We start from the raw sequence: 12,216 nt of genomic DNA, 5'->3' as shown, positions 1-12,216 counted from the left end.
ATACACTAGTAATCTACAGCCTAAATTGATCTGTGAAATCCAACATGTTGGACAATCTGATTTAACAATTCCAATCACTTTTTGGTTGCAATCTGCGATCTGTGACCCCCATACATTGCAGATTTTTTTACACAATCATCTACTAAACACAGAATTGCCACAATCGATTGCTGATGTATGGGGGCTTAAGACTGTATAAACCCAGTTAAAGAGACAGTGCTTTGGTTATTGCTGGTTATTGTAGTGCCACATGAAATGTTATGACTGTATTCAAACACAACGTGGTACAAGTAAACCAGGGAAATTTTTCCCTATGTGTATTGTGAACAAACAATTAATTTGCAAGACGATTTAAACCCGCTTAAAAGGGGAAGTTTTTATTTTTCAAGTGTGTTGTGCCTCTTTAGAAGATAATACGCAGTGGCCGCTGACAGCTGGTTTATGTTGGTGTGAAAACACTGGTTGGCCGGTGTATGATAAGAGAAGTCCAATTCCGCTACTCAGTTAGCTCACACAGCAAAATGGAGGAAATACCCCTTGCCTTAACAAGTGTAGCTTTGGCACAACAGGCCCAGATGCTGGCAGTCGCTGAGGGCCAGGTGGAGAGCAACAAACTGCTGTGGGCAGAGCTCAGTCAGCTGCGACTGGGTGAATCCAGGACTGCCATGATGCAGCAGATGACACCATGAGACGATGTTGATGCATTTCTGTTGTCATTTGAGAGGATGGCAACTCGGCTTAAATGGCCAATAAAGGAGTTGGTGGCACAATTGTCTCTTTATTTGATGGGTGAAGCCCAACAGGCCTCTGTGGCTATGCCCGAAGCCCAGATGGCAAATTATTGACTGCTAAAGGCCACAATTCTGGCATGGGTAGGGGTGACAGGCAGTGGCGTAACTAGGGTATTTGGAGCCCAGGGCAAATTTGAAAAGGGAGCCCCCCCCCAAAAAGAACGGGTGTGGTCACTTAAAAATGGGGCGTGTCAACATGACACACCCCTTTATTTTCAAACTGAACATTCCTATCCATATGCACCTTAACCCCAGTAGTACCCCTTATACAGTACCCCCAGTATACAGTTGTGGTCCCTCTCATGCAGGCCCATAGTAGTGCCCCTTATACAGTATCCCCAGTAGTGGTCCCCCTTATACAGCCCCCAATTAGTTCCCCTTACTCAGTACCCCCAGTAGTGACCCCCCCCTATCCAGTGGTCCCTGTAGTGGCCCTTCCTATTATTGCCCCCAGTAGTGGTCCCCCGAGTGCAGTGCCTCTAGTAATAGGCCCCTTTTAGAATGCCCCCAGTGGTAGTCCCCCCCCCAAGTAGTAGTTCCCAGTATAGTAGCCCCCCCCAGTAGAGGTCCTCCCAATGGCACCCCCAGTAGTAGCCACACCTCCCCCAGTAGAGGTCCCACCAGTAGTAGCCAACCCCTCCCCCGTTGTGCAGATAGGTTTAAAAATAAATAAATATATATTAAAATTAGGGGTGAGCGTGTTCAGATTTCTGAAATCCGAACCCCCACGAGCCCCCCCGATCCGAGGCAGATCTGAGTCAGGCTCGACTTTTCCCGCCTGACTCAGATCTGAAATCGAGGCAAAACGTCATCATCCCGCCTTCCGAGTCTCGCGGGTTTTGGAACCTATATAAGGTACCCGCGTCGGCGCCATTTTCTCACTCGGCTGTGGACAGTGAAGAGGGAGGGTGGGAGTTAGGGCTTTGTAGTGTAGTGCAGAGTAGTGTTGTGCTGTGCTGCTCTGTGCTGCTGTTGTCCACTACTTCAAAGTCCATAGGGGCTGGCTGTGTTGTGCTGTGCTGCTGTTGTTAATAGGGGCTGTGTCCACTACTTCAAAGTCCATAGGGGCTGGCTGGACTGTGTTGTGCAGTCAGTTCTCCATAGGGGCTGTGTCCACTCCAAAGTCCTGTGCAGTGTCCCAGTCCTAAAGGGGTGCTGTAGTGTTGTCCAGGGGGTGCTCTGTCCATCAGGGGTGCTCCCCCCAAGTGCTGAAAAAATAATATTTTTTGTGTGTTTGTGAATTGTGTGCGCAGTAGCCGCACGTGCATCAACAAAGTAGTGCCAAGCGTGCGCCTGTGTCATAAGTAAAGGGCCGGCTGGCTTGATCGTTAAAGGGTGCTGTAACCCCCAAAGTACACTCCAGTCCAAACCAAAAAAAAAAATATTTTCTGTGTTTGTGAATTGTGTGCGCTGTAGCCGCACGTGCATCAACAAAGTAGTGCCAAGCGTGCGCCTGTGTCATAAGTAAAGGGCCAGCTGGCTTGACCGTTAAAGGGTGCTGTAACCCCCAAAGTACACTCCAGTCCAAACCAAAAAAATATATATTTTCTGTGTTTGTGAATTGTGTGCGCAGTAGCCGCACGTGCATCAACAAAGTAGTGCCAAGCGTGCGCCTGTGTCATAAGTAAAGGGCCGGCTGGCTTGACCGTTAAAGGGTGCTGTAACCCCCAAAGTACACTCCAGTCCAAATCCCCCAAAAATATATTTTCTGTGTTTGTGACTTGTGTACACTGTGGCTGCACGTGCATCAACAAAGGAGCAGCGCCAAGCGTGCGCCTGTGTCCCATAATTAAAGAGCCGGCTGGCTCATTTCTTAAAGGGTGGTGTAACCCACAAAGTGCACAACTCTCCAGCAAAAATAAAAAAATATTTTCTGTGTTTGTGTGCGCTTTAGCCGCACGTATATATCAATATAACATAAATGGAGGACCAAACTTTCTCCGATAAAAATAAAATAGGGAAAGATCAAGAACCACTTCCTCCTAGTGCTGTTGCTGCTGCTGGGAGTTGTTCATCATCCCAGAGAGGAAGTAGGAACATCACTACTTTTACTAAACAATTGACCCTCCAACAGTCCCTAGCGATGAGGATGAAGTACGACAGCAGTCATCCTGAAGCAAAATGTATAACTGAGGCCTTGACTGCTATGTTGGTGTTAGACGTGGGTCCGGTATCCGCCATTAGTGCAGTGGGATTTAGACAATTGATGGAGGTAGTGTGTCCCCGGTTCCAAATCCCGTCTAGATTCCACCTGCATCCTCAAAGCAGCAGCGACAAGTGTGCATCTGTCTGTTAAAGGGTGGTGACACCCTCAAAGTGCGCTCCACAAACAATAAAAATATTTTTCTTTTTTTTTCGGTCTTTGTGAAATGTGTGGGCTGTAGCCGCACCTGCATCCTTAAAGCAGCAGCAACAAGCGTGCGTCTGTCTGTTAAAGGGTGGTGACACCCTCAAAGTGCGCTCCACAAACAATAAAAATATTCTTCTTTTTTTTTCGGTCTTTGTGAAATGTGTGGGCTGTAGCCGCACCTGCATCCTTAAAGCAGCAGCGACAAGCGTGCATCTGTCTGTTAAAGGGTGGTGACACCCTCAAAGTGTGCTACACAAACAATAAAAATATTGTTCTTTTTTTTTCTGTCTTTGTGAATTGTGTGGGCTGTAGCCGCACTTGCATCCTCAAAGCAGCAGCGACAAGCGTGCGTCTGTCTGTTAAAGGGTGGTGTAACTCTCAAAGTGCTCCAAAAAATAAAAATTTTTTTTTTAATGTGTTTGTGACTTGTGTGCGATGTAGCCGCACGTGCATCAACATAGTAGCAGCGCCAAGCGTGCGCCTGTGTCATAAGTCAAGGGCTGGTTTGGACATCTGGTCTGGACTGAAGGACGTGCCAACAATTTCTGACAAGTCTACTGTCACTGCATATGATACTGTCCTCAAAGCAGCAGCGACAAGCGTGCGTCTGTCTGTTAAAGGGTGGTGACACCCTCAAAGTGTGCTACACAAACAATAAAAATATTCTTCTTTTTTCTGTCTTTGTGAATTGTGTGGGCTGTAGCCGCACTTGCATCCTCAAAGCAGCAGCGACAAGCGTGCGTCTGTCTGTTAAAGGGTGGTGACACCCTCAAAGTGTGCTACACAAACAATAAAAATATTCTTCTTTTTTTTCTGTCTTTGTGAATTGTGTGGGCTGTAGCCGCACCTGCATCCTCAAAGCAGCAGCGACAAGCGTGCATCTGTCTGTTAAAGGATTACATCGGTGACAGCATCCAAGTAGGCATGTCAGACAGTCCGTACCTGTACTTGCAGGAAAAAGAAGCAATTTGGAGGTCCCTGTACAAACTGGCTCTATTTTACCTGAGTTGCCCCCCCTCCAGTGTGTACTCCGAAAGAGTGTTTAGTGCAGCCGGGAACCTTGTCAGCGAAAGGCGTAGGAGGTTGCTTCCACAAAATGTGGAGATGATGTTCATAAAATGAATTATCAACTCTTCCAGGGAGACCAGCCTCCAGAACATACAGAGGGACCTGTGGTTGTGGATTCCAGCGGGGACGAATTAATACTCTGTGAGGATGAGGATGTACACACTGAAGAGAGTGAGGAATCGGTGGATGAGGAGGATGAGGATGACATCTTGCCTCCGTAGAGCCAGTTTGTGCAGGGACAGATTAATTGCCAGCTTGTTTTGTGGGGGCCCAAACGAACCAATCATTTCAGCCACAGTTGTGTGGCAGACCCTGGCGTTGAAATAATTGGTTTGTTAAAGTGTGCATGTCCTGTTTATACAACATAAGGGTGGGTGGGAGGGCCCAAGGACAATTCCATCTTGCACCTCTTTTTTTTCTTTGCATTATGTACAGTTTGGGGCCTAGTTTTTCAAACTGCCATCCTGTCTGCCACTGCAGTGTCACTCCTAGATGGGTCACGTGTTTGTGCCGCCCACTCGTGTCGCTTAGCATAGTCATCCAGCTACCTCGGTGCAACCTTTTGGACATAAAAACACTATTGTGAGGTGTGAGGTGTTTAGAATAGACTGGAAATGAGTGGAAATTAAGGTTATTGAGGTTAATAATAGCATAGGAGCAGAAAAACCTACAAATTCTGTGATTTGAGCTGTTTTTATGCTTTTTTTCAAAAAAATACAGATCCAAAACACAAAACCCAGAACCCAAAACACGGAAGGGTGGTTTTGGCAAAACCAATCCAGATCCAAAACACGAAGAAAGATCCAGATCCAAAACCAAAACACAAAACACGAAAAGTGGCCGGTGCACACCCCTAATAAAAATATACTTACCTGATTCCACGCTGCTCCTGCTCCTGTCCGCGATGCCGCTCCCGCCCTCCAGTCCGCCCGGGCTGGCGCGCTCAGCATTATGGGACTGACGTCATGACGTCAGTCCCATTACCCACTGCAGGAGCCGGACGGAAGTCCGGCTCTTGCAGTGGGTGCTGCAGCAGTCAATGAGAGTCTATCTGACTCTCATTGGCTGCTGTTTAACACATGCATCGCCGCCAGCGCTGGCGGCGATGCGTGTGTTATGCACAGCCTGAGCCCACCTCCTGGCGCTATTGGGCAAGCGCTCAGGGGGAGGGAACAGGCTCAGGCGTGCAGCACAGGACCGGCGCTGCAAGCCTAGCACCGGTCCTGTGCAAATGTGTAGCGCTGACCGCACTCATTGCGGTCGGCGCTACACTGGCTATCTAGGGCGGGCGGGCCGGTACCGTGGCCAGCGGAGCAATCCTCAGTCATTTGGGGAGCTTGCGGTAGCCATTGACTGATATTTCGCCCTGGGAAATATGGCCCAGACAGCAGAGAAGGTTGTCAGCCTGTAATTCAAAAAAGAATCAGCAAAAGATGTGGGGACAGAGCGGAGGGTGACCCCAGAAGGGTACTTTAAGTGTGGCAATCCGTGGCACTTACAGAGGACTTGTCCAAATCAGCAGGAACCGATGGATTGTTCAGTGGGTTGATGGGGCCCCACATTCCCTGTCTGTGCGGCCATGTCCTCATCCCTGGATAGCCCACTGCTGTTCCGAGGGCCAATCCTGATAGAGCAATAGGCAGTGTTGGCTTTGATGGATTTGGGCAATGAAGTCACCCTGGTTTCCAGCACTCTGGTTCCAGAAGGACTGGTCAATCGGCTGCTGCCAGTACAGGCACTGTGCATCCACGAGGCCACTAAGGAATGTGACTGTGAGGGGACAAATGGTACAAGTGGTAGTGGTAATAGCACTGAGGTTGCCATATCCCCTTATTCTGGGGTGAGACTTTCCCCTGTTCTGGAAGATTATACCAGATACTACCAGATAGGTCTTGACATGCCGGCAACTGAAATACCGGCTGGACATCCCACCCTACATGATCCTGTTGCTCACATTCCATAGTCGGAGGGAGACATCAGAGAGCAGCAAGATCTGGAGCCTGGGTGCCAGGCTTTGGATGCAATCAGACCAGCATCGCCTATCATAGGGCATGAAGAAGAAGAAGGCCTGCTCAGAAAATGATGGGAGGAAGCAGAAACCTGGCCAGCTGGGGGAGAAGACTGGTCTCCTGCTTCCAAAACTGTAACACTCCAAGACCTTACTAGAGACAAATTAAAGGATTGTGCACTGGCAAATGCCTATAAAAATGTTGTGGAAATTAATGTAGTGTGGTAGGCGGGCAGCAGTCAGGAAGGCGATGGACGGAATCCCGATCATCGGCTTCCCGACTGTCTAATCCCGGCCAGGGGTTAAATGACAGGTGTCGATATCCTGACGCCTGTTATTCTACCTATGTTAGGAGCCTGACACCCGGCTTACCGATTGAAAGTAAGCTGGGCGCCGGGCACGGACAGCTGTGGTGGGTGGGGGTGGGTTAGGTTTAGGGTTCCTGGGGGGGACTTAGGGTTAGGCACCCCTCCGGGAGGTTAGGTTTAGGCTAGGGGAAGGGGGGCTTAGGGTTAGGCACCTCCCCGGGGGACTTAGGTTTAGGCGGCGGGGAAGGGGGGTTTTGTTTAGGCACTTAGAGGGGTGATTAGTGTTAGGCATTTTGGGGGGAGGTTAGGGTTAGGCACCCCTAAGGGAGGGTTAGGGGGTAGGATTAGGTTAGTATATACTTACCTTTGACGATAGGGATTTCCTCCTCTGCCGGGATGCCGCTGTCGGGATTAGAACCATAGCTAGGCCATGTTATGGAGTTCCCCAGATACCCCTGCCTACAGTCCCAGATTCAAAGTAAAGCAATGCTTAAAGGGGGTACAGGGGCAACCAAAGAGGGGTACTGACACCCAAGCCTTTCTATGCTCCTATAATCCATGTGACAAGGGGTTTGACCAGGGGTCATAGGCCCCTCTGTCCTCGACCCCCACCTCAATAGATTACAGAAGGAGGTGATGGGAAAACCAAAACTGGGGATACCCAAAATAATGTTGATGCCCGCTTGTGGAAGTTTGCACTGTATAGGGCAGCTGAGTCACCAAAGTTGGCAAAGCCAAGTGAGGGGGAGGTGGGAAAATCCTTTTCAGTTAAAGGGTCCACTTCACCAAGCATGGTGAAGATAAAGGTATGGGTATGTGGCAAAGAGGGTTATTTGCCATGTTCTACTATAAAGAACAGGACTCATTCCCTAAAACAAAGAGTAGGCAGTGGTAAAGATATGGCTGTTCCCTGCTGGATATCTTTAAATCACAGTTTGATTTCTGTGTGTGTGTGAAGCATAAAGGATTGTGGGATTCAGTTGTAAGGTGCTCCTGATGCTGAATTAGTCGGCCAGGTGATAGAGAGCTGGTAAGTAAAAGCCATCTGACAAGTACAACTGCTATCATGCATGTTTCTTTCTAAGGATAATCTTATGATAGATAGATAGATAGATAGATATGTGGTGGATGGATGGATGGATAAATAGATAAATACATAAAATCTTACCTGCCACATTGGGTGATGTCACATTGAGGTATGTCCCAATGCCATGTCCATACATATCTCCATCATCCTGATGGAAAGTGACATCACAGTAATACATCCCGGTGTCTGTGACATGTACTCTGTGTAGGGTGATATTGGCGGATCTGCTACTAGTAAACTCATCTGCGTCCGTTCTGGAGATCCTGCCTGTGAAATCCTTATTACTATCAGTGACCTCAGGCCCAGTCCTCACCATGTGTCTGTACCACTTGTAGGAGCCGATTATTGCATCTTCTGTGCCGCTGATGCTGTAGTTACAGGGTAATGTGACCGAGCTGCCCTCTGCGGTGAGTATTACAGGGATCTGGGATACGTGGATTGTGTGGGAGAGAACTCCTGATATATAGAGAGTGATATATTCAGTAACCTGATATCTGGAGACATAGCAGGAAATTATTACAAAATGACTTACTGCAAATAGGAAAGGCGATGAGCACAGGATAGTTACTGTAGTTTTGAGATATGTAGATGATAGATATTATAGATATATTCCATATACAAAAACCTTATGGTTTTACATGTGCCATTAAGTTAACTGCAGATTCAGCACTCTCACAGAATGAGATTGCTGTCACTCACAAAATGGTGGAGCTGCTAATTCACAGAATTGTGTGCTCATTGGAATACACACATGGAGTCTATGCAACTGAGGTTTGAGCAGTTATGTGGCTCCCACATTCCACTCAGTGCCCACAATCTTCCCATTCGATCACCACAACAATCTCACTGGCTTTCAATATCCTTCTCACTGCATACATTCATCTCATTTATAATACACGTTCAGTTCCCTTATTTTTAAGACGATCATACTCTGTCTATGCATGTACACTTTCTTCCCCTATATGCCTCCATGCTGCTATATAGTCCGCAATCCCTACTGCTGTGTGGTCTCCCAACTGTGATAGTCTGTGTTCCCTCATCCGGACCAAAGTTTTTCCCCAGCCGCACCGCCCTGTATCTGTGTCTTCTCCACAGCCACGTTGCTGTCTTTCTCTCATCTGTGACACTCTTTCTTCCTCCAACTGCACTACTCTGGTCCCCCCAACCATTCAACTCTGTCTCCCCCTACCACACACACCACTCTGTCTACCTCCCCATCCACACCAATCTTTCTGCCCCAATCCCTACTGCTGTGTGGTCTCTGAACTATGGTAGTCTGTGTTCTCTCTTCCGCATAAATCTGTGTTTCTCCATCCGCACCGCCTTGCATCCGTGCCACTCTGTTTCCTTCTATGCCACTTCCTTCTTAAGCCACGCCGCTCTGTCTTCCTTTCCTTTGTGGCACTCTTTCTTCCTCCATCTGCAACACTCTGTCCCCCCCAACTTTGGAACTCTGTCTCCTCCCCCCACCCGCTCCAATCTGTCTTCCTACCCATCCACACCAATCTGGCTTCCCCAATCCCTACCGATGTATGTTCTCCCATTTGTGTTAGTCTGTATTCCCTTATCCGCACCAATCTGTCTTTACCCATCTGCACTGCTGTCTTCCCATGTTCATGCCACTCTGCCCCATCCATGTCGCTGTCCTCCCAGACCGTGCCACTGTTTCCCCCCATCTGCACCACTGTTTTCCACCCATCTACATTACTTTGTTCCTCCACCCTAGCCGCACCACTGTTTTTCACCCATCTGCATCACTTTGGCTACCCTCCCCCCATCTGTACTGCTTAATCTTCCCTCCTCTACACATCCATTTGTCTCACCTATCCACGCTGCTCTCTCCTCCCCCCATCCACACCACTTTTATCCCATCTGCACAGCTCTATTTTCTGCTTAGACTTCAGTTGCATAGACTGCATGTGTGTATTCCAATGAGCACACAATTCTGTGAATTAGCAGCTCCACCATTTTGTGAAAGACAGTGATCTCATTCTGTGAGAGTGCTGAATCTGCAGTTAACCACAGGGTGTGATGGCATACCATATCTGTATTGTGCAAGGAACACATCCATTAAGGCATCAGCCTTAATGATCATAATTTCATTGCTTTTTTTAGTTTGAGTGGCACAAATTCAGTAGGTTTTGTGAAATTTCCGATCATGTCTAAGAAGCCTTAATGGGACATGTAAAACCGTAAGGTATTTTGTCTATGGAATTTCATTGCTTTTTTATAATTTATTAACTATCTGGGTTTTGACGAGCAAAGCGGGCCACCTGGAGGGCAGAAGGACAACAAATAGGTACACGAACACGGATGGAGGAGCAGATAGCACACAGGAAGCGTTTTAAGGGTGCAGATGGAGAGATGGCTGCGGGGGCAGGCTGCAGGTCTGTGGGGCAGTGGCAGCAGTGGAGGTACAGAGCAGTGGCAGCAACGGGCGTGCACAGAAGCATCAGTGGGCGACAGAGGGATTCACTGGTGCTGGGCATTCACCTGAGAAAATCAAATCAATAATACACAGATGCATGGACATACTGTATCAGTGAGATCCATCCATGTATTGTTTTGAAAAATTAATGTGTAATATAAAAAAAAAAATGACATGCCTCCACAGCACAACCAGCATCGGGCTTTGGAGCCCCAGTACTGGTTGTGCTAAACACAGGGGACAAACGACATAGGGGTTCCCTGTATTCAGCACAACCAGCACCAGGCTAATCAGAGCCAGTCTTGGTTGCCAAAATACAGGGGACGAGAAAAAAACAGAATTTTCCCATAGAGGAATCCCGAGGGGGTATGGTTTTTAAGGGGCTACACCTCAAAAGCTGTTGGAGGTATGGTGCTGAAATTTGGCATGGACTGGTAGAATTGTCGCTCGGTGCTGCATGCCAAATTTCAGGGCAAAAACATTAAAAATGAGGACTTGGGAGTAATCTAAAGCTCCAACTGTCAGTATTTTCTGACACTCAATTAGGACCACTTTTCTGCTGTTCTCTATGGGGGACTTTTGGGAAGTTATAACTTAGGGTAGGGGGCAACTTTATACTTTAGGTTTGTTTTATTAGGTAGCTATTGTTCCAGGGTAGGTGCTTTTGGGGTTTACGTAATTGAGAAAGTAACAGTTTTTAAACTATTACCTCATGAATCCGCCATTATAGAGATAGGAAGTTTCAACTTGATGCGCAGCCTCAGTAGGAGCCTCCATCAGGTGTACTCACTGTGGCTTCACTTGGGTGCACCAAGATGGCAGGTCAGTGTGGGTGGTAGTGGCTGTGGGCTCAGGGGAAGGAAGCAGCCATAAGCTGTGGCCGGACCTGGGGGATAGCTGCGGCCTGGACCCATGGGTGTTAGCGGTGGTGGTGCAGGCGGCAGAACCCGGGGGAGGTAGCAGCAGACTGATGCAGGCTCAGATCCGTGATACCTGTATTTAAATAAACACAGAAGCAGGGATGGGTCAGTGACCCGTCTGTCCTTCTGTTTAATTAAAAAAAAAACCTGTGTAAAAAAAAATAAATGGCGTGGCCACCTCCCCAAAAACAACAACCTGCACCGGGTTTTGGAAAGCCGTACTGGTTGTGCTAAATACAGGGGACAAATGACGTAGGGGTTCCCCGTATGAAGCACAACTAGCACCAGGCTTTTCAGAACCAGTCCTGGTTTCCAAATTTCGGGGGACAAATGATGTAAGGGTCCCCCATATTTAGCGCAACCAGCACTGGGCTCTGAACCGGCCCTGGTTCTGGAAATACAGGAGGAAAAAATGCTTAGGGTCCCCCTGTATTTACCAGAACCAGCACTGGACTCTTTCTAGTGGGGGTGGGTGATGCCACAGCCAGGGGAGCCCTTTCACTGGGCCCCCCAGCCGAAGCATCACCCCTGACCGCTAGTCAGCCCAGGAAGGGGATCGCTGGGGAGCTGGGGACACCCCCAATAAAGGGGTTCCCCTCCTCAGGGCACCCCAGGCCAATAGCCCAGGGCTATCCCCAGCACCCCTGGGCAGTGGGTGCTAGGTTGACTGTTGTGTGGTGCATATGAAAATATAAATATTGTCTTTTGCAGTAGTACTACAGGTCCCAACAGGCATCCCCACATACTGGCACGTGAAGAACCACAAGTCCAGTAGGCAGGGCATTAAGGGCCTGCTGGCACCTATAGTACCCCTGCAAAAGAAATATTAAAATTTAAAAAAAGACACAAGTATTTTATTTAGCCACACCTTCACCTGGGGAGCGGCAGCCTTTAAGCTCTTTTACATGGCTGCCGCTTCCCCCAGGACCCCTACGGCATCTTTACCTGTGGGACGGCAGCCTTTAAGCTCTGTTTCATGGCTGCCACCCATCCAGGCCTTCCGTGGCATTTTCTTGCTTCAGCTGGTCTTCTCTCCAGCTCCCCAGCCAATGACTGACTGCATGGTGCCTCGCGCTGGCTGTACATGAGCCAGACGAGGTTACGGGGCAATGATATCGCGAGCCGTGATTGGCTCGCGGCGGTCATCTTTGAATTTAAAAAATGGCGCTGAGGCGCCATTTTTAAAAGGGCACGCTTGGTTCTCACCATTGAAGTCAATGATGAGAACAGCTCATTGGCTAAGAGGCGGAAGGCTC

The 12,216-nt window shown here is 48.5% G+C and overlaps 1 protein-coding gene across 1 annotated transcript in view; it reads right to left on the bottom strand.

The window, feature by feature from the left end:
* LOC148436144 (uncharacterized) overlaps positions 1 to 11,969 on the bottom strand; it is a gene marked incomplete at its 3' end in the record, with an annotated part of 32,194 nt that extends 20,225 nt beyond the window's left edge. The window contains exons 1-2 of the mRNA XM_088465272.1: positions 11,906 to 11,969; positions 7,694 to 8,068 (exon numbers count right to left, since the gene is read on the bottom strand). Coding sequence (XP_088321398.1) covers positions 7,694 to 8,068; positions 11,906 to 11,969 — 439 coding nt within the window. The remainder of the gene's footprint in view (positions 1 to 7,693; positions 8,069 to 11,905) is intronic.
* Between the last annotated feature and the right edge of the window lie 247 nt (positions 11,970 to 12,216).

Source organism: Taudactylus pleione, unplaced genomic scaffold (genome assembly GCF_031769625.1).
Source record: "Taudactylus pleione unplaced genomic scaffold, aTauple2 ptg001950l, whole genome shotgun sequence".
In the NCBI taxonomy this organism is placed as follows: Eukaryota; Metazoa; Chordata; class Amphibia; order Anura; family Myobatrachidae; genus Taudactylus; species Taudactylus pleione.
This window is presented reverse-complemented; position numbering and strand designations above follow the sequence as displayed.